General features: G+C 48.2%; 1 protein-coding gene across 5 annotated transcripts in view; it reads right to left on the reverse strand.

Moving 5' to 3' along the window:
* PAIP1 (poly(A) binding protein interacting protein 1) overlaps positions 1–27,508 on the reverse strand; it is a 239,709-nt gene that overhangs the window by 24,336 nt on the left and 187,865 nt on the right. For 2 of the 5 annotated variants that reach the window (XM_075183783.1, XM_075183774.1), the window contains exon 1: positions 7,858–8,302. The exons of 2 other annotated variants lie outside the window; for them this stretch is intronic. In XM_075183783.1, coding sequence (XP_075039884.1) covers positions 7,858–8,287 — 430 coding nt within the window. In that variant the 5' untranslated portion in view covers positions 8,288–8,302. Of the gene's footprint in view, positions 1–7,857; positions 8,303–21,850; positions 22,018–27,508 lie in introns of those variants that run through there. One more of the 5 variants, XM_075183792.1, reaches the window with a different exon arrangement.

The raw sequence follows: 27,508 nt of genomic DNA on the forward strand, positions 1-27,508 counted from the left end.
AGAACAGTGTCAGTTCAATGGCAACAAGTCTTTAAAAAGACCACATCATGATTAGTGATCTAATAAATATTCTGCACAGGCCCTAACACATAACCCTCTTTTAAACAGGTGTTCTGTAAAACTGAATCCTGATTCACGCACATGACACATTTTCCAGATTGCCAGACATTTCCACACTATGGTCACATCATTCCAGCAGACACCATAACTATTTTAGGCCTGACCAAACACTTTCCATACTATAAAGGCTACTAAAACAGTCTAATATGTATCCAACAAGAAAGGGGTTATAGGGGGAACAAGTCAAACATTGCTAGACACAGAATGAAGCCATCACATAACCACAATTGCACCCTAGAAAGAGTTTTTAACCAATCACAAAAGTACTTTTTATTGTTTTGTTTTTTGAACCAAACAAAAAGTATTGAATATGTATACATAAGTCTTCTCAGAAAACAAAAATAAGTTGTGTTTTATCTCCTCCATGTTTTTAAGGTTCACCTACCCATAATTCTGTTATCATTGGTTTGTAGCAGTAGATGGATTGGTGTTAGAAAAGATCTACAGATCTTATTCATGGAAGTTCTTTCTCTATGATTTAATGGTGATCACCTTCCCATACTGCTCCACTCTTGAAATACAGTACTTGGTCTCTCTTTGCTCATTGTGCAGCTTGTCTGAGTGCGGATTCCCTCATCCCCCCTATATATAGTGATAGGCACACCAAACAAATGATACTGACACAGGTTTGCTGAACCACTTTGCAATAGTTTTATTCAGGAATGTCAGGAAGGTACAGACAGCAACTCTTGTAGTTCCAGCAATCACACAAGTGTTTACAATTCCATACGACCCTGCTGCCAGCTAGACACTCGCTCACTAGTCACCGGTCAATGGCTGGTGTCGGTCGCCCCGTCTACAACACAGATCCAGTTATTTATGCTTCCTCCCCAGCACTAACTAGCTGAACCACTAATTACACCATGTTCTCTACACAAAAGAGCACAGGACCACAGGAGGAGACTGAACCCTGTCTGCAGCATGCAGACTACAAGAGAAATTATTAGTCTCACCCTTAACAGTCCATTTTGTCACAAAAAAAATAAATATATATAACACACACACACATATATATATATATATATATATATATATATATATATATATATATATATATATATACACACACACACACACACACACACATATACATACAGACATATACACACACATTTCCCGTACAATGTGTGGTTCCTATTTTGTCTGGAGGTCCCAATCACAATGTTTAGGCATAAAGTAAAAGGACCTCTTTCATGCACACTTACTCTGTAGGGGGGGGGAAGCAGTGACTGTCACCTGCTCCCAGTATGGAAGAGACACACACACCAGACATTACAGGGAGATCATGTAACCCACCCCCCTCCCCCCTGCAGGAACCAAGCAGTACTCTTTTCACAGCAGGGGTTTATCACACCACTCCTACAGGAACCGTCAGTTCCCATTTGAGAATTGTATGACATGGTAATATTCATGATAACCAAGTTGAAGCATCTATGATCATAGAAACGAAAGTTTCACAATGATCTTGTCAGATCTTTTCTGCAAAATGACAGAAATTGTCTACAGCAGCTGAAAAATTATCAGATGTCACCTCACCTGCAGCAACTTTTATGCTGCAGTGATTACAGAGCATGTAACACCTTATCTCTGAAAAATAAAAATTATATTATATGAAAAATATTTACCCATTACTATTTATGTATCCAGAACTGTGATTTCAGATCACAGGTATGGTTGTCAAGCTTGAAAATAGACAAAGGGCTTGGTTATTAAAGCAGGACAGTAACAGATGACCTCTTTCACTTACTAGTATTATAGATAAGTGCAGTCTAAATTTTTATGCACAAAGGGACACATTCTTAACATAGCGGAGGACCAGTAAGCAATGCACTGTATGGTGAAATAGTAGATGGCATGAGCAGTAGATGAACAACCATAAAATGTATACTTAGCACACATGACATGGTGAAAAAGGAGATCATTATTGCACAAACCAACACAGTATACAAGGCATTAAGTGTGCACAAACAAAACGCTAATAAATGTCCACTACTACAAAAACGTGTGTCCAGCAAAACAGCCACACACCCACATTGGTTTCAGTGATCACAATATACAGCAGTGTGCCACCATAGCAGCAAAATGCCCACCAACTCCCAGGGGCAACCATATACAGTCATGCCTACAATAGCATTCTGTGCCCTCTAAAAATTGTATTATGCCTACCACAAGACTTTCCTATGCCCAATATTATAGGTTCATGTACGCTACACAGTCCAGGCCAGTCATATGCCCGATGTACACGGTCAAACCGCAATGTAGCCTAACAGTAGGTCTGTACAGGAACCTTCCTGTTGGCAACTGTTTCAGAGCGGTGTCCACAAACCATTTAATCTGGTTTCCAGGCACCGTATCACAAGTATACAGCGTTGATTATGATGCAGTTTATGAACGTAGAAGCAGATATTCCACATTGGTGTCACCACATAACCTGGTGACACAAATAGCTGCTTCCAGTTAGCCATATTAAGGCAGGGAAGATGGAAAGCATCTTTACCCTGTATGTCAGCAGCAACACTTGTCATTGCCGATGTATTGGGGAAACCTGGATCGGTTCCAACTGTACCCATTTGTCCACACTTGTAAATAGTTCATTAACCAAAAAAATAGGAGTAGGGTGAAGAGGTCATTTAATAAATAGATGACTCATACTAGGGAATGTTATTGGGGCTTAAATTATGGGCACTCTATTTTTTATAATTTTAACCATTAATACCTTTATTTGTAATACTCATAATGTAACAGGAATATATTTTAATATGCATTATAACCAGTATATGTTTTGATATTAGCTCCAGCGACATGAAATGTATAAAAAAATAAAAAACCGCACACTTGTATTTAGAGCGGGAGCTAGAGCTAGTCTAGGTCTTGTCACACCAAATAGCTAACACGTTCGCAGGCTGGGGGCAGTTGGGCTGAGCAGCAGTGATTGACACACCATCAAAGGACCAGCAATGGGCACAGGGCAGTTTATGGGGGTGATGGGGGTGTCTGAGGTTGGGGAGCCAAAGGTGACTGATAAACCCAGAGAAGGTGTGAAATTGGATGAAATGGTGCAAGATCCAGTGACATAGATTCCAGCATAGCCGGCGGGGGAACAGTGGCACCGGGATGAAGGGGGATGGGACAGGATGCAATGCTGGGGGCACATGGGGAGGGGGAGCCAGCGGCACGGCGATGCAGTGATGGGGGAGGGGATAGCGACGCAGCGATTGGGGGGGCCATCAGCATGGAGACGCAGTGGCACCAGACACGGAGGGGGTGTACAGCAGCTGCATGGGGATGCAGTGATCGGGGGTGTACAGCAGCTGCATGGGGATGCAGTGATCGGGGGCAGACAGCAGCGGCACGGGGATGCAGTGAAGCAGGGGGTAGTGACAAGGGGATGCAGTGATCGGGAGGAGGGTCAGTGGTACGGGGATGCAGTGATGGGGGGCAGACAGTAGCAGTACAGGGATACAGTGAAGCAGGGGGTAGTGACAAGGGGATGCAGTGATGGGGAGAAGGGTCAGTAGTACGGGGATGCAGTGATGGGGCGGACAGTAGCGGCACGGGGATGCAGTGAAGCAGGGGGGGTAGTGACAAGGGGATGCAGTGATGGGGAGAAGGGTCAGTAGTACGGGGATGCAGTGATGGGGCGGACAGTAGCGGCACGGGGATGCAGTGAAGCAGGGAGGTTCAGTGGTACGGGGATGCAGTGATGGGGGGCGGACAGTAGCGGCACAGGGATGCAGTGAAGCAGGGGGTTAGTGACAAGGGGATGCAGTGATGGGGAGGAGGACTCAGTGGTACGGGGATGCAGTGATAGGGAGCGGACAGTAGCGGCACGGGGATCCAGTGAAGCAGGGAGGTAGTGACAAGGGTTGCAGTGATGGGGGAGGGCCAGTGGTACAGGGATGCAGTGATGGGGAGGAGGGCTCAGTGGTACGGGGATGCAGTGATGGGGAGGAGGGTCAGTGGTACGGGGATGCAGTGATAGGGGAGGAGGGTCAGTGGTACGGGGATGCAGTAATGGGGGAGGAGGGTCAGTGGTACGGGGATGCAGTGATGGGGGGGGGGGGTCAGTGGTCCGAGGATGCAGTGATGGGGAGGGTCAGTCATACGGGGATGCAGTGATGGGCGGAGGGTCAGTCATACGGGGATGCAGTGATGGGGAGGAGGGTCAGTGGTACGGGGATGCAGTGATGGGGAGGAGGGTCAGTGGTACGGGGATGCAGTGATAGGGGAGGAGGGTCAGTGGTACGGGGATGCAGTAATGGGGGAGGAGGGTCAGTGGTACGGGGATGCAGTAATGGGGGGGGAGGGTCAGTGGTACGGGGATGCAGTAATGGGGGGGGAGGGTCAGTGGTACGGGGATGCAGTAATGGGGGTGGAGGGTCAGTGGTACGGGGATGCAGTAATGGGGGAGGAGGGTCAGTGGTACGGGGATGCAGTGATGGGGGGGGGGGGTCAGTGGTCCGAGGATGCAGTGATGGGGAGGGTCAGTCATACGGGGATGCAGTGATGGGCGGAGGGTCAGTCATACGGGGATGCAGTGATGGGGAGGAGGGTCAGTGGTACGGGGATGCAGTGATAGGGGAGGAGGGTCAGTGGTACGGGGATGCAGTGATAGGGGAGGAGGGTCAGTGGTACGGGGATGCAGTAATGGGGGAGGAGGGTCAGTGGTACGGGGATGCAGTAATGGGGGGGGAGGGTCAGTGGTACGGGGATGCAGTAATGGGGGGGGAGGGTCAGTGGTACGGGGATGCAGTAATGGGGGTGGAGGGTCAGTGGTACGGGGATGCAGTAATGGGGGGGGGGGGGGTCAGTGGTACGGGGATGCACTAATGGGGGAGGAGGGTCAATGGTACGGGGATGCAGTGATGGGGGAGGAGGGTCAGTGGTACGGGGATGCAGTGATGGGGGAGGAGGGTCAGTGGTACGGGGATGCAGTGATGGGGGAGGAGGGTCAGTGGTACGGGGATGCAGTGATGGGGGAGGAGGGTCAGTGGTACGGGGATGCAGTGATGGGGGAGGAGGGTCAGTGGTACGGGGATGCAGTGATGGGGGAGGAGGGTCAGTTGTACGGGGATGCAGTGATGGGGGAGGAGGGTCAGTTGTACGGGGATGCAGTGATGGGGGAGGAGGGTCAGTTGTACGGGGATGCAGTGATGGGGGAGGAGGGTCAGTGGTACGGGGATGCAGTGGTGGGGGAGGAGGGTCAGTGGTACGGGGATGCAGTGGTGGGGGAGGAGGGTCAGTGGTACGGGGATGCAGTGGTGGGGGAGGAGGGTCAGTGGTACGGGGATGCAGTGATGGGGGAATGAGGGTCAGTGGCACTGGGATGCAGTGATGGAGGAGGAGGGTCAGTGGCACGGGGATGCAGTGATGGGGGGAGGGTCAGTGGCACGGGGATGCAGTGATGAGGGGGAGGGTCAGTGGTACGGGGATGCAGTGATGAGGGGGAGGGTCAGTGGTACGGGGATGCAGTGATGGGGGAGGAGGGTCAGTGGTACGGGGATGCAGTGATGGGGGAGGAGGGTCAGTGGTACGGGGATGCAGTGATGGGGGAGGAGGGTCAGTGGCACAGGGATGCAGTGATGGGGGAGGGTCAGTGGCACAGGGATGCAGTGATGGGGGGAGGGTCAGAGGCACAGGGATGCAGTGATGGGGGGAGGGTCAGAGGCACAGGGATGCAGTGATGGGGGGGAGGGTCAGAGGCACAGGGATGCAGTGATGGGGGAGGAGGGTCAGTGGCACGGGGATGCAGTGATGGGGGAATGAGGGTCAGTGGTACGGGGATGCAGTGATGGGGGGGAGGGTCAGTTGTACGGGGATGCAGTGATGGGGAGAGGGCTCAAAGGTACGGGGATGCAGTGATGGGGGGCGGACAGTAGCGGCACAGGGATGCAGTGAAGCAGGGGTGTAGTGACAAGGGGGTGTAGTGACAAGGGGATGCAGTGATGGGGGAGGTTCAGTGGTACGGGGATGCAGTGATAGGGGGCGGACAGTAGCAGTACAGGGATGCAGTGAAGCAGGGGTGTAGTGACAAGGGGATGCAGTGATGGGGAGGAGGGCTCAGTGGTACTGGGATGCAGTGATAGGGGGCGGACAGTAGCGGCACAGGGATGCAGTGAAGCAGAGGTGTAGTGACAAGGGGATGCAGCGATGGGGGGGAGGGTCAGAGGCACAGGGATGCAGTGATGGGGGGGAGGGTCAGAGGCACAGGGATGCAGTGATGGGGGAGGGTCAGAGGCACAGGGATGCAGTGATTGGGGGGGGAAAGGGTCAGTGGCACAGGGATGCAGTGATTGGGGGGGGGGGTCAGTGGCACAGGGATGCAGTGATGGGGGGGAGGGTCAGTGGTACAAGGATGCAGTGATGGGGGAGGGTTAGTGGCACAGGGATGCAGTGATGGGGGAGGGTCAGAGGCACAGGGATGCAGTGATGGGGGAGGGTCAGAGGCACAGGGATGCAGTGATGGGGGGGAGGGTCAGAGGCACAGGGATGCAGTGATGGGGGAGGGTCAGTGGCACGGGGATGCAGTGATGGGGGAGGGTCAGTGGCACAGGGATGCAGTGATGGGGGGAGGGTCAGAGGCACAGGGATGCAGTGATGGGGGGAGGGTCAGAGGCACAGGGATGCAGTGATGGGGGGGGGGAGGGTCAGTGGCACAGGGATGCAGTGATGGGGGGGGGAAGGGTCAGTGGCACAGGGATGCAGTGATGGGGGGGGAAGGGTCAGTGGCACAGGGATGCAGTGATGGGGGGGGAAGGGTCAGTGGCACAGGGATGCAGTGATGGGGGGGAAGGGTCAGTGGCACAGGGATGCAGTGATGGGGGGGAAGGGTCAGTGGCACAGGGATGCAGTGATGGGGGGGAAGGGTCAGTGGCACAGGGATGCAGTGATGGGGGAGGGTCAGTGGCACGGGGATGCAGTGATGGGGGAGAGTCAGTGGCACAGGGATGCAGTGATGGGGGAGGGTCAGTGGCACAGGGATGCAGTGATGGGGGAGGGTCAGTGGCACAGGGATGCAGTGATGGGGGAGGGTCAGAGGCACAGGGATGCAGTGATGGGGGGGAGGGTCAGAGGCACAGGGATGCAGTGATGGGGGGAGGGTCAGAGGCACAGGGATGCAGTGATGGTGGGGAGGGTCGGAGGCACAGGGATGCAGTGATGGGGGCAGTGGTACGGAGATGCAGTGATGGGGACGGGGATGCAGTGATGGGGGGAAGGGTCAGAGGCACAGGGATGCAGAGATGGGGGAGGGTCAGTGGCACAGGGATGCAGTGATGGGGGAGGGTCAGTGGCACAGGGATGCAGTGATGGGGGAGGGTCAGTGGCACAGGGATGCAGTGATGGGGGAGGGTCAGTGGCACAGGGATGCAGTGATGGGGGAGGGTCAGTGGCACAGGGATGCAGTGATGGGGGAGGGTCATTGGCACAGGGATGCAGTGATGGGGGGGGGTCAGTGGCACAGGGATGCAGTGATGGGGGAGGGCAGTGGTACGGAGATGCAGTGATGGGGACGGGGATGCAGTGATGGGGGGAAGGGTCAGAGGCACAGGGATGCAGAGATGGGGGAGGGTCAGTGGCACAGGGATGCAGTGATGGGGGAGGGTCAGTGGCACAGGGATGCAGTGATGGGGGAGGGTCAGTGGCACAGGGATGCAGTGATGGGGGGAGGGCAGTGGTACGGAGATGCAGTGATGGGGACGGGGATGCACACATTATATGTTTCCCGCCTCCGGGTACCTGTTGTAATGTCGGGACCCCGGGGAGGGCTGGTGAGAGGCGGACGGAGTGGTTCTTGTTGCTGCAGTCCTCCCGGCCTCTGTGATGAGGGTTTCCCGGACTCCTCTACGTTGTTCTGGACCCTGACGCCGGAGACCTTTCCGCTGTCAGCTGTCTCTGCTGCACCTCGACCGCGGCCTCTCCCTGCCCCTGTACCCAGACTCAGCACGCCGCGACCTCTGCTTCTACCAGCCCCCGGGGCTCGGTCAAAGCCGTCAGACATAGCGGTATAAGAACGGTCCGGTCGCGGAGCTCGGTAGTCGAGCAGCCCACCGGGCCCGATCACAATACCCGCTCCGCCCCTGCCAAAACCACAACAGGGGGACTGGAGGATAGCGCCATCTGCAGGACGGAGGCCTGGGCCGTAAACATTACTGTGGGAACCATCCATAGCGCCACCTGCCGCTCGGAGGACCGCAGCGCTGCGGAATACAGATCTTGCCTGTTGTAAAATGAATGTGAAATTAAGGCGATGAACAAAAATGACATATGCAGCGCTCAGCACAATAGCTGCTATTGCTGTTCAGCGTGTACCCACCACAGCTTCCCCAGATTACACCTTACAATTATATATTACAACAACAATGAAACACAATGGCTCATTGTATGGAAAAAAAAGTGTAAAAAAATGTTATTTTTCCATAGAGGTTAAAACATGTGCTATGGTATTTTTTAGTACGGAAAATATTAAGTATTTAATATACATCAGATCTAGCTGTTCTTCCACAGCATAGTAAGTACCATAGCCAAATCAGGATGTCCTATGGTCCATAGGACAGTCCTGATTATCAGGACTTTCATCCTGATTTGGGGACAGGTGGGAGGAACAGTATGTCCCTCTGAGTGATGGTCCTTCAATGCTGCGCTTATCAGCGGCAGGTATGCTCTGCATTGAAGGGGTGTTTTTAGGAAGGGGGGGGGGGTCTATGCTTTCCTGTCCTCTACATGCTTATGCTATTACATGACTTCGCTCTATTGTTTAGTTTAGTCACAAACTGGGTAATTATTATTATTATCCTTTATTAGACACCACAAGATTTCTGCAGCGCCGTACAACTACAAAACAGTATTGTGACTGGATCACTTATAAATAACTTATGGTATAAATTTATTTAAAGGAAATAGCGCAAATGTACTTATTTTTTATATTGTTTGTATTTTGGTAAAGGAAATATCTTTATTTCTTAGACCAGGGGAAGAAAAATTGGTTTTTGTTTTAACTTTACTAGAGGAAATGCATTATTTCTGAGGTATATACCTAGTGCAATAAGCCTTTCTTGAGTAAGTCTTTTGTGTATTTTGGTAGGGAAATTACTCGTTTGGGGTTTTGTAACTTTATTTTTGGGAATGTGTATTCTGCAACTATCTGAAGAAAGGACCCAAGTTAATCTCATGTTAATTAGACCTTTTGATGTGTAAGGGTCCAGGGTCCAGCACCTGAAGGCACAGGAATGTTTTATTAGATTTGCTGTTAGAGTTCCTGTTTCTAAAACAAGATGCAGGAAATCACAGCAAATTTTAGGATATCACAGATAAGTGTAAATATTGTTAGCTTTGCATTGCATGTAAATCCATGTTTGGGTAAATATATTGCATCCTGATTCTAAAAATAGCTCAGACCTCAGAGGGCTGGCTTATCCTGTGAGACTGTGTCCAAAATAGGGGTGTGCACCGGCCACTTTTAGTGTTTTGGGTTCTGATTAGCTTGAGGTTTTGGGTTCTGATTTGTTTTGCCAAAACACCTCACAAAAGGTTTTGGTTCTGATTTAGGGTTTTGGGTTCTGATTTATTTTTAAAAAAGCATAAAAAGTGCTAAAATCCAGTTTTTGGGGGGTTTTTTCACTCCTACGCTATTATTAACCTCAATACCATTCAATAACAATCATTTCCACTAATTTCCAGTCTATTCAGAACACCTCACACCTCACAATATTGTTTTTAGTCCAAAACGTTGCACCGAGGTAGCTGGATGTCTAAGCTAAGCAACACAAGTGGGCGGCACAAACACGTGGCCCATCGTCGGTGGCTGTGTAGGCTTGAATGGCCTTTTTCTGCTCTTCCATCCTCTGCAGCATATAGAGGGTGGAGTTCAAGCGCGTCACTGCCTCTTGTTTTTGTTGATGGCAGGGCATGTTCATGCTTTTTTGATGTAGCAGGAACAGTGAACGTAATTTAATTACTTTAATATCTGATACGAAGCTTTCTGGACTGCGTAGTGGAGTGGCCCCGGTACCCAATTTGGTACCTCCTCCAACTTGTCTGAATTCCACTGCACAGATGGCTGCTCCTACATCCTCTGCAGCATATAGAGGGTGGAGTTCTAGCGCGTCACTACCTCTTGTTTTCGTTGACAGGGCATTTTCATTCTTTTTTAATTTGGCAGGAACAGTGAACGTAGTTTAATATCTGATAAAAAGCTTTCTGGACTGTGTAGTGGAGTGGCCCCGGTACCCAATTTGGTACCAGGGCCACAATACCTCCTTCAAATTGTCTGAATTCCACTGCACAGATGGCGGACACCGGATGTACGTCTAACACCAACATAGCTGTTAAGGCGGCAGTTATCCGCTTTGCGATAGGATGACTACTGTCGTACTTCGTGCTCATGGCAAATGACTGTTGGACGGTCACATAATGCCAAAAAAAGAGTTGCAAGATGGAATTGTCCTTGGGCCCTCCCACCCACCCTTATGTTGTTGAAATAGGACATGCGCACTTTAACAAACCAATCATTTCAGCGAAAGGGCCTACCAAACTGTGGCTGAAATGATTGGTTTGTTTGGACCCCCACAAAACGAGCTGGCAAAGAAAAAAAAAGGTGCAAGATGGAATTGTACTTGGGCCCTCCCACCCACCCTTATGTTGTTGAAATAGGACATGCACACTTTAACAAACCAATCATTTCAGCGACAGGGCCTACCAAACAACTGTGGCTGAAATGATTGGTTTGTTTGGGCCCACACACCAAAAAAGCTATTCATCTCTCCCTGTACAAACTAAACTGGCTCTACTGAGGCAAGTTGTCGTCCTCATCCTCATCCTCTGATTCCTCTCCCCCTACAGTGTGTACTTCCTCCTCCTCACACATTATCAATTCGTCCCCGCTGGACTCCACAACCACAGGTCCCTCTGTACTATCTGGAGGGCAGTGCTGTACTTCATTGAGGAATTGATTATTCATTTTTATAAACATCATTTTTTCAACGTTGTGAGGAAGCAACCTCCTTCGCTGCTCACTGACCAGGTTCCCCGCTGCACTAAAAACTCTTTCCGAGTACACACTGGAGGGGGGACAACTCAGGTAAAATAGAGCCAGTTTGTACAGGGGCTTCCAAACTGCCTTTTTTTCCTGCCAGTAACAATATGGACTGTCTGACATGTCTATTTGGATGGTGTCAGCAAAATAATCCTCCACCATTTTTTCAATTGTGACAGCATCCAATGCAGCGACAGTAGACATGTCTGCAATGGTTGGCAGGTCCTTCAGTCCGGACCAGATGTTCTCAGCATCCCCGCCAGCGGGTCTTTTAGGAAAACAGCTTTTTCCTCGCAGCCACAGGTGTGGAAGAAAATGAAGGAGGAGCTGTTGCCATGTCACGGTCCTCTTCAGATGACAATCTCCTGATCAGCAGGTCTTTGCACCGCTGTAGACTTGTGTCCGCCGGAAACAGAGACACAACATACGCTTTAAACCGAGGATCGAGCACGGTGGCCAGAATGTATTCCTCTGACTTTAAAAGACTGACCACCCTCGGATCCTGGCAAAGCCTACGAAGGGCTTCATCCACAAGAGCTACATGCTTTGTGGAATCGCAATGCTTTACCAGCTCCTCCCTCACTTTCTCCAGCTGCTTCTGCAACAGCCTGATCAGGGGAATCACCTGACTCAAGCTGGCAGTGTCGGAACTGACTTCTCGTGTGGCAAGTTCAAACGGCTGGAGAACCTTGCACAACACGGAAATCAGTCTTCACTACGCTTGACTCAGGCGCATCCCCACTCCTTTGCCTATGTCGTAGGTGGCTGTGTAGGCTTGAATGGCCTTTTGCTGCTCCTCCATCCTCTGCAGCATATAGAGGGTGGAGTTCCAGCGCGTCACAACCTCTTGTTTGAGGTGATGGCAGGGCAGGTTCAGACTTTTTGGATGTTGCTCGAGTCTGCGGTAGGCACTGGCAGAAGTGTCCAGCAATTTTGCGGGCAACCGCAAGCATGTCCTGCACACCCCTGTCACTCTTCAGGTAATGCTGCACCACCAAATTAACGGTGTGGGCAAAACATGGGACGTGCTGGAAATTGCCCATATGTAATGCCCGCACAATGTTACTGATGTGTCTGACACCACAAATCCCTAGGAGAGTCTAAGTGGGGTAAGCCACTGCAAGATTATTTCCCTCAGTTTCTCTAAGAGGTTGTCAGCGTTGTGCCTCTTATTGAAACCTGCGATACACAACGTTGCCTGCCTTGGCACGAGCAGCCGTTGTGGAGATGCTGCTACTGATGCAGCTGCTGCTGTTGCTGCGGAAGGCGATGCATCTACCTAGTGGGCTATCACAGTCATATAGTCCTACGTTTGCCCTGAACCACTTGTCCACATGTTCGTGGTTAAGTGGACAGTGGGTACAACCGCATTTTTCAGAGCACTGAGGACACTTGTTCGTACTTCTCTGTACATCCCAGGTATCGCCTGCCTAGTGAAGTGGAATCTCGACGGGATTTGGTACCGGGGACAAAATACCTCCATCAACCGTCTAAATCCCACTCCACTGATGGTGGACACCGGACGCACGTCTAACACCAACATTGCTGTTATTGACGCAGTTATCCGCTTTGCCATAGGATGACTAGTGTCGTACTTGGTGCTCATGGCAAACGACTGTTGGACGGTCAAAGACGTAGCGGTCTTACGACTTCCCCTCTGGGAAGATGACCGACTACCAGCAGCAGCAGTGGCAGTAGTAGGCGTACCGCTGCAGGATTCCTCGGATGAATCCCGGATTGAAGAGGACTCAGTCTGGCTGGTGACATGGCCTGCAGGACTAAATCTGATGGAGATCATGGAGGAAGTTGACGAGGAGGGTGTTGATGGTGTGTATCCAACAGGACCAAGGAATTTAGGTGTCCCTGGACTGATGACGGTCCTAGCCCCAGTTTCTGAACTAATCACTGAACTATGAAGGTTATTCAGGTGACGTATAACAGAGAATGTCCCTAGGTGGCCAAGATCCTTACCCCTGCTTATTTGAGCTTTACATAAGCTACATATGGCCATACATTTGTTGTCCAGGATTGGGATAAAAATAACTCCAGACCGAAGAGGTGGATTTTTCTTCTGACCAGGCATGACGATGGGCTTTTTCATCCCATGGACAATAACTGATTCCCCCCCTGGTGCCTCATTTAAGATAACCACATCAGCATCCTCCTCGTCAAGTTCCTCCTCAGCGCCAGCTACATCAATATCCTCCTCCCGGTGTACAACATTCACACCTTCATTAGCCAAATCTGTAACTGGACTGTGGGTGATCCTTCCAGCATATGCAGAGGGCGTGCTGCAAATGGTGGAAGGAGCCACCTCTTCCCGTACAGTGATGGGAAGGTCAGGCTTCGCAACCACCAACACCCTTGGACTCGCCTTGAGGATTTGTGATGACATCTCTCTAGAAGGCAGTTGTTTGCGGTGTTGTTGATGACAGCTTAAGTCTCTTAAATTTTTTAGAGGGGTGGGGAGGAGGAGGGCTTAGATCCTTGGGTGAAGCTGAACCACTAGTCCTGAACACGGGCCAGGGCCTAAGCCGTTCCTTGCCACTCCGTGTCGTAAATGGCATATTGACAAGTTTTCGTTTCTCCTCAGATGTTTTTAATTTCCTTTTTTTGGTAATTTTTGTGAACTTTGGGTTTTTGGATTTTAAATGTCCTCTACTAGGAGATTGGGCATCGGCCTTGTCAGACGACGTTGATGGCATTTCATCGTCTATGTTATGAATAGTGGCAGCAGGTTCAGCATTAGAAGGAAGTGGGTCTTGATCTTTCCCTACTTTATCCTCCAAATTTTGATACTCCATTATATGCAGCACACGTTGTATTACAGTACTATTTTTTAAATACTGCTGGAACAGTGAACAATTTTTAATAAATTGCAGTATTAATGTTTCTGGACTACAAGAAAGAACAGTGAACAATTTTTAATAGATTGCAGTATTAATGTTTCTGGACTGCAAGAACAGTGAACAATTTTTAATAGATTGCAGTATTAATGTTTCTGGACTGCAAAACAGTGAACAATTTTTTATATATTGCAGTATTAATGTTTCTGGACTGCAAGAACAGTGAACAATTTTTTTATAGATTGCAGTATTAATGTTTCTGGACTGCAAGAATTTTTTTTATACTTTTTAAAAAAAAAAATTATATTTTTTTTAAATGATTTTTATATAATTTTTTTTTTTTAAGATTTTTTAATACTTTTAAAATAACTATGCACTTAGCAGAACAAAGCACAGGACAAAAGCACCACTGTACTCAGCAGCACAAAGCACAGGACAAAAGCACCACTGTACTCAGGAGCACAGGACAAAAGCACCACTGGACTCAGCAAGGACAGAGCACTGGACTGATGCACCACTGGACTCAGCAAGGACAGAGCACTGGACTGATGCACCACTGGACTCAGCAAGGACAGAGCACTGGACACAAGGACAGAGCACCACTACCCTACACACCCTCCCTCTTCCTGATGTCAGGCGAAATGAAGATGGCGGCCGCAAGGTGAGTATTTATGACATCCGAGTCTCGCGAGATCCGACGCGAGACTTGGATGTCATAGCCTTGGTTTGGATTAGTTTGACGCCCGGAAGTTCCCGAACAGTGCTCGGATCCCGTCAGATCTGCACTGTTCGGGTGGGCTCGGATTAGCGGAATCCAAGCCCGCTCATCCTTAGTCCAAAACTGTGTAAAAAAGCACTGTTTTGTATTGAAAGTCGTTCTTCTTGTTTCATCTGACCTGCTCACTGGTACCTTCAACCAGGGTGAGTAAATAAACATCACTTGCTTCAAAGACCTACTTCGAAACTTCTCTATCCTTGTGACCTACAGATTAGACCCAATCTGTTACCAGCTGTTTCAGAGGCTTGGACCCAGCTTTCCGATACCACCGCTCTGCACGCTACCCAGCAGCTCTGGCCTGTGTGAGAGGCCAGTGGAGATCCATTCTCAGCAATCCTGATTCATAGGAAGAGGTCAGGGGTACTAGCCCAGGTACACCAGTAACGGGGTACATTACCCGCATAAGATACACAGAAGAAACCCGGTACTGGATGCCGGTAAGGAGTCCAGTGGTGGCAGCATTTGTAAGCCCCTCCTACTGCGGTTAGAGGGCACATTTGGGATACCGAAAGGGAACAGTAGCAAAGTAAGCCCAGCCGGTTCCCAGCAACAACAGACAGGATGGCATAAGCGGTCCATCCTGTCACAAGTATACAATACAGGGTTAAACAATACAGAACGATAAACAAATAATACCAAGACTTCAGAAACTCCAGGCATGGCTATTGTTGTGACGTTGGAGCAGAAGAGTAGGTATAGAGACAGGAGGGAAGAGGGCCCAGCTCATAAGAGTTTACATCAGGCACAGAAGGGAGGCACAGAAGGGAGTCAATAAAGGGGATAGCACAGGAGGAGAGAACAAAGGGGCTGGAAGGAGAGGGGAGATAAGAGCGAGAAGAGGAGATCGAGACAGGGTTAGGTGGATGGCTGATAGGCTTTAAGGAACAGGTGAGTTGAAGGGGTGTTTTTAGGAAAGGGGGGGGCTACGTTTTAAGTGCCCATTTGAAGGAGCACAAGCTAGGGGATAAACGGATGGAGCGAGGGAGATTCGTCCAGTGCAGAGGGGCAGCACAGGAAAAATCTTGGATTCTGGAGTGGGATGAGGGGATCAGAGTGGAGGAGAGGCGGCGGTCACTGGCCGAGCACAGGGAGCGGGAGGGAGTGTGAATAGAGAGGAGGTTAGAGATATAGGGGGCAGTTGAGTGGGAGAGAGCTATGTAGGTGATGGTGAGGAGTTTGAATAGGATTCTGTAGGGGAAGAGGAGCCATTGTAAGGCAAGGCAGAGAGGGGAGGCAGAAGAAGACCGGTGTGAAAGAAAGATAAGTCTTGCAGCCGCGTTGAGTATAGCACGGAGGGGGGTGAGGTGGGAGCAAGGGAGGCCAGTAAGGAGAAGGTTGCAGTAATCCAGAAGGAAGATGAGTGCATGGATGATAGTTTTGGTATCATCCTGAGAGAGGAAGGGTCGGATGTGGGCAATGTTACCCAGTTGGAAGCGACAGGATTAGGCAAGGGATTGATGTGGGGGGCAAAAGAGAGGGAGGAGTCGAGGATGCCGGGTAATTGACATGCCTGCGGATAGTTATGTTATTTTTTTTGGAATACAATATTTCTAAAAATTTCTCCATTCGCTCTAATTGGTTAGAGTGTGAAAAAGCTTATGCTCTAACCAATCAAAGCAAAGCCGCTCTGGATGGGTTATTTGCGGACAGGCTCATGGCCTGTCATTTGCGTTGGGGCTTCACAAGGAGCAGTTTAGTGTTGTCTAGCAGGTTTGGTTTTTTAATGTTTCAATTAACCTGTAAAAGAAGGAGAAAGAAAATCCATTTGGGTTTAGGATTCTAATAAAGCGCAGAATGAAGGATTTGTGGAATATTTATTTCAAATAATGGGCTTTGTTTACAGTGTATGTGTTTATTTAAAGCATTTTCCTACGTGACACTGCAGGTCCCAGCAGGCCCTGGATAGCTTTACAAGCACAAATATGTTCTGGCAGCCATGGGTATGCTGGCACTTGTAGTTCTACAAGCAGAGTTATAGCTGTAAGGGCTTGCTCAGACCAGTAGTGCCACATATAAAAATGCTACTTTTTTAATTAAAAAATTATTACACCAACAACCATTGGCCAATGGTGTTGGGAGTAGCCCTGGTGGTCTTCTCCTGGGAAGGCTACTTTTTTTTTTTTTTGCAGGTCTGGTTTCCTTAGGGAATTCAGCCCTGTGCTTGAACAGGCTGGAGCTGTGTCATGACAGACGGACTTCATGGATTTCCTTGTTATAGTGTGACTAAATCAGCCCGTCATAGCCTGGTGATGATTGCAGCTTTTGTATGGGTACCGCACGGTCAGAGCTGCCATCAGGGGGGTACAGGGAGTTCAGTAGTATGGGGCCCTACAGCAGAGTGGGGCCCCATCAATTTTTTTTGGGACGTGGGCCTGTGCACTGAATTAAGGGAGGTAGTGGGCGCCATTTCTAGGCATCAGATGCGCCTGAGATGTGAGGGGTGATTTGGGGAGAGACCTCTGTGCATAAATAAGGATGCAGCAGCGGGCCCCTTTGTAGGCAGCATATCTGCCTCTGCTCCCAAGATGTCGGGGCCCTACAGCTGCCGCCAGTGGCTCCAGTCCCAGCCCCCCAGGGCCCAAGTTATCAACAGCGAGCTCGACAAGGCAGAGAGGCTCCCTGCAGCATCACTGACGTCATGTAATTGAGAACGTCACAGTGCTGACAATAGAGTGGAGCCGAAAGGAGACAGCAAGAAGATGCAAAGAGATAAGTAAATTTCTGCATGCTTTAGATGGAACCGGGCGGGATAGGGGGGGGCTGTAGAGAATTAGCGGTAATCAGCCCAGGAAATGAGAGCTGGTGCTTGTTTGTTTGTTTTTTTGTGGGGACAGAGAACATGCCTTTTTATTTATTTATTTATTTATTTATTTAAATCTTTTCAACATGGCAAAGGTTTGTGCTAATGATCAGCAGCAGCACGGATCTTTGCTCCATGAGTTGAGCCTTACAGTCGTATCTGCGTATGCATCCGCGTCTAAATGAGTTGTATTTATGTGAACACTCAGACTACGCTTGTACGCCCCTTTCCACAAAATTCGGCAGCTCCAGCATAAGGAGGCGCAAGTAAAGGATACACAAAATTTATGATACAGACTATCAGGGCCGGACTGGGATTAAAAATCAGCCCTGGCATTTCAAGCATACAGGCCCATCTCTGTTGATGAGCAGGACAAAACTGTGTGCCGCTGGGGGGCATACCCACATTATGTTGGGAGCATGGTCAACGTGGGGCATTGATACATACATTATAATAAAACATTACATTTATGAGGCCCTCCCTATCATGCCACCCCCCACCCCAGAAACACATTACAACACCCCCAGTCCACTGTACTTATCTATGCTTCTGATGCTGCTGACATCCATCAGGGTGGGAACTTCCTGTAGAGTGAGCAGGGAAGCTCTTAGTCTCACAAGATTAATAAATCTCATGAGACTTAGAGCTCCTCGGCTTGCTCTGCAGGCTGTGTCTTATCCAGGAACTGGGAGTAGCTATCCGCTCCCTCCTGCTAACCAGAGCTGGATTTAGGCTCAGGGGGCCCTAGGCACTTAAGACAGGGGGGCTACTATGATGTAATATGGTTATTAGACACATTTTCAACAAATACACAGGCAATACTGTGAGCACTACTATTAGGTGCACACAGTTCTGCCTTCACAAGCAGTATAATGTGAAGCAGTACATACCTCCCAACTGTCCTTGTAATCAGACCAAATCCTGACTAAGCGGGACATTCACCCACCAAATTCAGGACAGTTGGCAGAATGTCCTGGTCTCTCCTACCTGTCTTGTCATGGTCACCACTTGTGGCTGCTGGTGTCTTTAGATCAGTTGCTGCTTGTCTGGATCCTGGAATGTTGGGGGTCCTATTTAGGAAAAAAAAGGGTTACATGAAATTTAGAAAACTCCAACCAGCAGCGGTGTTAAATCAATATAACACCTACGTTTTAAAATTAGGCCTTACTCCAGCCCCAACATTAAAATGATAGTATTCACATTTGATAAATACATCTATTTCCCTCCAACTAGCCCTGACATTAAAAAGTATATACATTTAATAAATAGACCTATTTCCCTACAACCAGCCCCAACATTAAATTAATAGTATTCCCATTTAATAAATAAACTGCTTTCCCTCCCTCCAAACAACCCCAGCAAGAAATTAAATAGCATTTATATTTAATAAAAATAACCATTTCCCACAACCATCTCAGGCATTAAATAATTCATAATTTAATTTAATAAATATACCTAATTTTCCCCACATTCACTTAATAGCACACATTATAGTCATATACTGTCCCCCACACACATTACAGTCATATACTGTCCCCCACATATACATTACAGTCATATACTGTCCCCCCACACATACATTACAGTCATATACTGTCCCCCCATATACAGCACAGTCATATACTGTCCCCCCACACACATTATAGTCATATACTGTTCACCCACACACATTACAGTCATATACTGTCCACCCACACATACATTACATTCATATACTGTCCCCCCATATACATTACAGTCATATACTGTCCACCCACACATACATTACATTCATATACTGTCCCCCCATATACATTACAGTCATATACTGTCCCCCCATATACATTACAGTCATATACTGTACCCCCACACACATTATAGTCATATACTGTACATCCACACACATTACAGTCATATACTGTCCACCCACACACATTATAGTCATATACTGTCCACCCACACACATTGGCCATTTTTTATTTTTCCCCTCCTACAGCCATTGCCTCCATGCAGACATTTTCACCCCCAATTCCCCCTGCAGACATTGTCCCTCACACCACCCCCTGCAGACATTGTCCCTCACACCCCCCTGCAGACATTGTCCCTCACACCCCCCCCTGCAGACATTGTCTCTTACACCACCCCCTGCCCCCTGCAGACATTGTCCCTCACACCCCCCCCCTGCAGACATTATCCCTCACACCCCCCCCCCTGCAGACATTATCCCTCACACCCCCCCTGCAGACATTGTCTCTTACACCACCCCCTGCCCCCTGCAGACATTGTCCCTCACACCCCCCCTGCAGACATTGTCCCTCACACCCCCCCTGCAGACATTGTCCCTCACACCCCCCCCCCTGCAGACATTGTCCCTCACACCCCCCTGCAGACATTGTCCCTCACACCCCCCCCTGCAGACATTGTCCCTCACACCCCCCCTGCCCCATGCAGACATTGTCCCTCACACCCCCCCTGCAGACATTGTCCCTCACACCACCCCTGGCCCCTGCAGACATTGTCCCTCACACCCCCCCTGCAGACATTGTCTCTCACACCATCCCCTGCCCCCTGCAGACATTGTCCCTCACACCCCCCCCTGCAGACATTTTAAATCACTTCTCCCGTACAGTCTCCAGTGCAGTTATTTTTACTCATTCCCCCCCTCCCCTCCCCCCAGTACCTGACACTATCCCCGGACACACCAACTCACCTCAACACCCCTGCGCGCTCAACAGACCGACGGCTCCTGGACGGCTGCGTGACGTCATGATGTCACATCGCGCGGCCGCGCGGAAGTTAAAAAAAAAAAAACTGGAAGCGCAGGGAGTGTGAAGCTGTCTGGTCCCGGAGGAGGGGCCAGCCATCAGCGACTGCACAGTCAGCGACTGCCCCCTTCAGAGGATCTTAGACCTGATATAGGGGGGTTTGTGCCCCCTTCGCATGGTAACGTATGTGCTGCCCGGTGGGGGAAAAAAAAGTGCTGCCAGGAGGTGCTGCTGCTCGGGTGGACAGAGCGGCCCATCAAGCCATCGGCCCTTCTGGCATTTGCCAGAAGTGCCAGATGGCCAGTCCGCCCCTGCAGACTATGCATACATGTTGTTGTATGCATGTACAGTACTAAAATGCAGAATTGAAACAAAAAATTGGAATGGCATCAAAATCTAAACGACCCCCAAACTATAATCCAGTTTTCTACCAAGTTACCCTGTAAAACCAGCAGAGCCTTCAGGCCATCCATCATGTAATATCATACTTGCCCACTCTCCCGGTATGTCTGGGAGACTCCTGAATTTTGGGTAGATCTCCTGGCCTCCCAGAAAAGCAGGCCATTCTCCCGCATCCTGCACACTTTCTCGTGAAGGCCTCCATGACGCTATACACAGTGAATTGCGTAATTGCGAGCAGCGACAGGGCCAAAATGGCACGATCCTCCCCGTCCGCCTCCTCCGTCCTCACATTTCACCAACTCGCCGAGATTTCCCAGAGGGAAAGAGTGAAAAGTTTGTAAGTATTTGTAATACTTGGACTTCCCAATTAGGTTGATGCCTCCCAGGATAGCAGGTCATTCTCCAAGAAGCTTACCTGCCTGCAAGGTTACAGGGATGTGCCATAATAATCCCATCTTCAAGCCCCCCCGAGACATGATGACAAAATTACCAGCTTTCTGCTTATTGACCCATCCACTTAACGCAAATGGCATGATGAAGCCACACCCACTTCTTCCCACCCCCTCTGCATCTCACAGAAGCTGGGTATGATAAGCTTGCAAATATGATAGTTCCTTCTGTGTTTCCTCTTGAAACACCTCTCACTTCTGACACCAATGCTGGCATTTCACTCTGTTTAAGAAGCATACAGAACCATAAATCTGGTTGTCACTCTTACTGTGTTAGCCTAATCCTGTAGGAATTACTTACAAAACACAAACGATCTGTAATCCTAGCTCATCAGGGACCCTGCTCCTTTCACTATCTAATGCTCAATTTGTGGATTCTGGTTTGACTTTGATCAGTGACTGTTTTGACAAATGAGTACCAGTGCCTAAAACCCCTCCACACCTTAATCCTAAAAATTGGAACAAGTTTATTTTTACTAGCAACAAGATCTGTGTATTACTTTTTTTATATCTTAATTGCAAGAGGTCAAGTTCAACCACTGCACTCTTTATAATGACCTTAAATACCACAGCTGGCAATGTGCTGATCGCATACTCAGCTAAATTTGCACAATGCATTGTAAGCAGACAGAATACATACAGCAGCCTGTATCCAGGCCTACATTATTCCGTTACTTACATCAATTGCAGATGCCAGGCAAAGTCCGAGTGACACATATAATTACTTGCAGTGAGTCCAGGGTTCCTGCGATGCTGCCAACAGCACTAACAATCCACTTATAACCTCCAGACAGCACCCCTCTTTCAGCACAATTCTTTTGTTTACACTGCTCAGGGAAACTACTTCTGTTTATGAGAGTTTCACTTTCTATTTCCATGCAAACAGATCCTCCCTTGTTAACACTGTAATCTTGCATTGTTTTTCATAGACACTGGAAAATGCTTATGGCCCGAATTTGAAAGTACTGTTTGCTTTCCCCAAACAGAACAAAACTTATATTTAGTCTTGTAGTGCCATTTACAGGCCAGGACAACCTGTGTCTCTCCAGCTGTTGTGAAACTACAAGTCCCAGCATACCCTGCCAGCTATCAGCTGTCGATCTACTGGCAAAGCATGTTGGGGCTTGTAGTTTCACAACACCTGGAAAGCCACAGGTTGACCAGTACTGATGTAAACTAAAACTTGTTCTTGTGTTTTAGGGGGCTATTTATTAAATAGTGCAATTGAAGTAAAGTATACTTACCGTCATGCCGACGCAAGTTGGAGTATTCCTCAAATTTATGAATGTTGTATTACAGCAGATATCCACGATATCTGCTGCTTTGCATTCTATTTCGTTTTTTGAGCAGTCACCATAAAATAGTATGGTGACTGCTCCCTATCGCAATCTAACAAGTTCCGAAAAAGAGATGTTTTCAGAAATTTGCTATGTTAATGTACGCCAGCTGAAGTCTTCACTTACTTTTTCATTTATGTCCAGCTCTGCTCCGAAGAGCAGAGCTGGACAGCGCATGTGCGGAGGGATCATGTGATCCCTCCCTGCCACATGATATAATTTCTACTGGAGGGTTCCTTTGCGCAGGCTCCAGATTTTTGTTCTGCATATACTCAGTTAAGAGGAACGAAGAAGACATGAAGAAATCCGGACACTAGCGCAATACGAAGAAGGCGTGATAAGTATTATTTTTTGACACAGAAACAACTGCTGTTCCTGTGTTGGTTTTTTAATAAATTTGAGAAGTAGTTCAATCCTTACCAATGCGATAAGGATTGAAAACTATTTTTCCTTTTGTGCAGATATTGATAAATGTGCCCCCAAAAGAGCAAAATATCGTCAACAAATTGCTCATTAATATCTCTAGATTCCAGCTGACATTTTCAGGTTACTTGAGGGTAGATTTATTAAGGTTTCTCAAAGGAGAAGTGGAGGTGTTGCCCATAGCAACAAATCAGATTCCAGCTATCATTTTGTAGAATGCAATAGTTAATTGATAACTGGAATCTGATTGGTTGCTATGGGCAACACTTCCACTTTACCTATTAGAAGTTTTAGTAAATTTACCACTTGGTCATTGCCTGGTGTGAAATTGTTATTGAGTTAAAACCACAACATTAATATACTGGACTGCTATTGGTCAAGACATAATAAAATAGTAGGCCTCACTCTCACTGCCCTGTAATATGGTGAAAAACTTCACCTCTCTGAACTCCTGCTGCATTTTGCTGCACAGAAGAAGCCAGTAGAGCAGATTGCTGCAATAGTAAATACTGCAAAGTACAGTACACACAGCAATCTGCAGTTAAAATTAAGATGTAAAGCCCCTTAGGCTGTGCAAGATTTATTGTGTTCTTGCCTATAGTAGAGGTGACTAAGAGGTCCTCCCTGGGGAAAGGAGTTGTTAGTGCCCCATCCAATCCTGTGGGGTTGTATGTGTTTTAGCACACTCCCCCATCCACCAATCAGTGGTCTAGTGGGTATGACATTATGTTGGCCAGTAACTGTTCAGTCACACACTGTATGACAACGCCTGGTGGATGAGAAGCTGGCACAGCATGCTGCCCGGCTGCTACAATCAGAGTGGCCAGGCAGGATCCTCTGCTAGCCTCTCGGCACATCTATACAGTGTGTGGTTTGTTGGCCCAGTCCACGATGGATCTGATTTTCTTCCTAATCTATGTTTCCTCTCACTGAGGACACAAACTCCAATCTCTCTGGAGCTTTGGGATCTTGCAAAACCCTAATTCGCAGATACAACATAAAATGGGAGTAGAATATTTATCTAGAAACATGCATGTGCCGATCAGAATACACGTTAAGCCATGGGTTACCAATATAGTGAAACTAAATATCTACTGTTAAGCTTTAATTTGTCTCATTAGTGAGAGCCATGTGGAGCTGCAGAGACAATGGTCCTCAATTACAGTTGGACATACACCGTTTTGTTTTTTTTGCGTAAGATGGGCATTTCCGTACTGTGCATGCGCACCACAATGTATCTCTATATAGATTTTTGTGTATTGTAGACTTGCATTCCCTTACACCTAGAGATCCAGCACGGGAACAGGCAGAGAGGGCAAATGCAAGCTGATTACAGTAAGAGCAGGTTCATGCGTGTCATAATTAGCTGTGGATGTAGTCCCAGATTCTCCTCTTAGGCTAGGTACAAACTGGCCCGATGATTTCACGAAAAACCTTCAATCAGCCGACATACGACCATTCGGTCAGATATCGTGTGAGTGTGTATAGTGACACGACGATCTAAAGTCGTCCCAAAGTGCTTGGTTGGCCGTACTGTTTAATACTTTACGACCAACCACCGGCCGACAGGGCTGGATTAAGGGAATGGAGGCCCCTGGGCTAAGGGGGCCTCCATTCCCCCGTGAGGGCCCCCCCTCCCGTGATCCGGGCTGCCCCCCCCCCCCCCCGGCACTTACCTCCTTCTCCGGCGCGCTGTACGCTCTTTACTGAGGAGATCTCGTGAGAGTGAGACTGACGAGATCTCCTCAGTAAGGAGACTACAGCGCGCCGGGGAAGGACCGCAGTGAATGTGCTCAGCAGCACTGATCGCGCAGGGGGCGCCCCCGCCCCCGACCGATCAATACTGCTGCTGAGCACTTTTAAGGGCCCCCTGGATACCATAGGCCCCTGGGCTGTAGCCCAGTTAGCCCTATGGTTAATCCGGCCCTGCCGACCGATCATGTAGTGTGTATACACTCATACTCACGATCTCCATAGAGTTTACAGAGTCGTGTTCTTTTCAGCCGATGCTAGCGATGAATGTGTGCTGTAGAAGGTATAATTAATTTGTTCGTTCTGAGACAGAATGTTCAGTTTGAGTCACAGGACCTAACGAAATTCGTTAGGACATGTGGATAGCTATAACAAGGCTGTTTTAATCGTGTGACAATGTGACAGGAATGAATGAATATTGTGCTGTCATAATCTGAAACTATCGGACCAGATGAAGAGTACAGAGCACAGATCTGAAGGTAAATCGTGTCGGTGTGTACGCATTAATCGTCAGACTGATTGGACTTTCAGTCGTAGGTTTAATCATTTGAGTTATCGGGCAGCACGGTGGCTCAGTGCTTAGCACTTCTGCCTCTCAGCACTGGGTTCATGAGTTCGATTCCCAACCATGGCCTTATCTGTGTGGAGTTTGTATGTTCTCCCCGTGCTTGCATGGGTTTCCTCCGGGTACTCCGGTTTCCTCCCACAATCCAAAAACATACTGGTAGGTTAATTGGCTGCTATCAAATTGACCCTAGTCTGTGTTTCTGTCTGTGTGTGTGTGTATGTTAGGGAATTTAGACTGTAAGCTCCAATGGGGCAGGGACTTGATGTGAATGTGTTCTCTGTACAGTGCTGCGAAATTAGTGGCGCTGTATAAATAAATGATTTACTTGTATATAATTATATACGAGTGTACAAAATGAATTGTTAATTGCTACAATATGTTTTGTTCATATAATTTATTTTGTAGACAAAATATACAGTTGACAAAGGGCACCGCAAAGACTTTTACCTAGATATTTATAAATGCTATTTGTAGCTCTTTCCTATAATGTAACAGGTATGTTAAGTCACTATGAATTATTGGTAAATAAGCATTCTGATTTAAAGATATTTAGGGGAAAAATAAACAACTGGATTGTCCAGAGAAAACTGGGCCACACAGGAGCCCTAGGTCTGGATCTTATATGGGGACAGCTAAGAGTTTATCAGGACAAGTTCTAAAGCACAACCAAAGTTCAGTCTTTGAATGTATGGTGCGCTAACTAGCAGAAACACTATGTTGCAGAAGAGCTGGGTACACTTCTACACATGTCCCATTGTTACAGCAAGCAACGTATGGACACACAAGGTACCTCTATCTTTATCACTATTTATACAAATAATTAAAGAGAAGTTTGCCTTTAGATCACTTTACTTTAGGCTTGTAAGGCCCTCCTGCAGCTTTAGTTAAATCATACTTGCCTACTTTTGAAGGCAGCTGTCTGGGAGGGGGTCGTCGATGGGGGCGTGGCCAAGCGTGGTGCGCCGTTAGGCTCCACCTAGTCAATCGCAGGCAATTTTAGCCAATCACAGCAGGGTGCAAGGCCACGATGGCGCATTTAGCCCCGCCCCCACCATCTTCAACAACGGCGACAGCTGGATCCGGGATTTTTGCCTGCTCTCTCGGGAGTCCAGGAGAACTCCCAAAAATTTGTGAGTCTCCCGGACATTCCGGGAGAGTAGGCAACTATGAGTTAAATGCATTGCTTGGTCGCAGCTTCCTTCTGTGACTTTGTGTGTATCATCCGGAGAGTTGATTATTTTTTGTTTCCCCTAGATAATACATAGCATTTCTTTGCACTTGTTTCCAGAGAGCAGCCTTGTGTGGTATCCCAGGGCAATGATATAAACAACACTGTTGGATGATATTTATACACGGCTGTAAAGTAATTAGAAAGCTAGGGAACAAAATATAGGGCTTATTTACTAACATTGCATCAGATGCACAATTTGCACTTAACCAAAACAATCAATCAGACACCTAATTGCAATGTTCATAAATGATCCCTAATATGCTACATAAATGTTGCAGGAGGACATGTACAAACCATTACATTAATGTCATGTAAAGGTGAAAATATCTGTAACGGGACCACAAGTATTTAGTATACGGATGGATTAAGGCAATGAAGGCCCCCAAGCTATTCCGTAGCGCTTTACAATTGGGGACAAACATAGTAAACTAATAAACAAACTGGGTAAAACAGACAAAGAGGTGAGAAGGCCCTGCTCGCAAGCTTACAATCTATGGGAAAATGGGAGTTTGATACATGAGGTTAAGTCTACATCCCGCTCCCTGCGCTCGGCCAATGATCGCCGCCTCTCCTCCACACTGATCACCTCTTCCCACTCTCAAATCCAAGACTTCTCCCGTGCTGTCCCCCTTCACTGGAACGACCTCCCTCGCTCCATCCGTCTCTCTCCCAATCTGTGCTCCTTCAAACAGGCACTTAACACTCACCTGTTCCTTAAGGCCTACCAACCATCCACTTAACCTCTCATCTCTTCTGCTCATCCTCCCCTGACCCCTCTTCTCTCTCCCCTTTGCTTCACTGGCTCCCTTTTGTGCCTGACTTTGTTTACCCTCCCTTAGGATGTAAGCTCGAATGAGCAGGGCCCTCTTCCCTGCAGTCTCCATACCTGTTTTTCTGCTCCGTCGCTACTGTATTTGCCCGCCCAGAGTTTCTGAAGTACTGGTACTTTGTGTTTATTGTTCTGTCTGCTGTATAGTCTACTGTTTGTACTGTGTGCGGCGCTGTGGAAACCTTGTGGCGCCCTAC

The sequence above is a fragment of the Mixophyes fleayi genome, chromosome 1 (assembly GCF_038048845.1).
Source record: "Mixophyes fleayi isolate aMixFle1 chromosome 1, aMixFle1.hap1, whole genome shotgun sequence".
Classification (NCBI taxonomy): Eukaryota; Metazoa; Chordata; class Amphibia; order Anura; family Limnodynastidae; genus Mixophyes; species Mixophyes fleayi.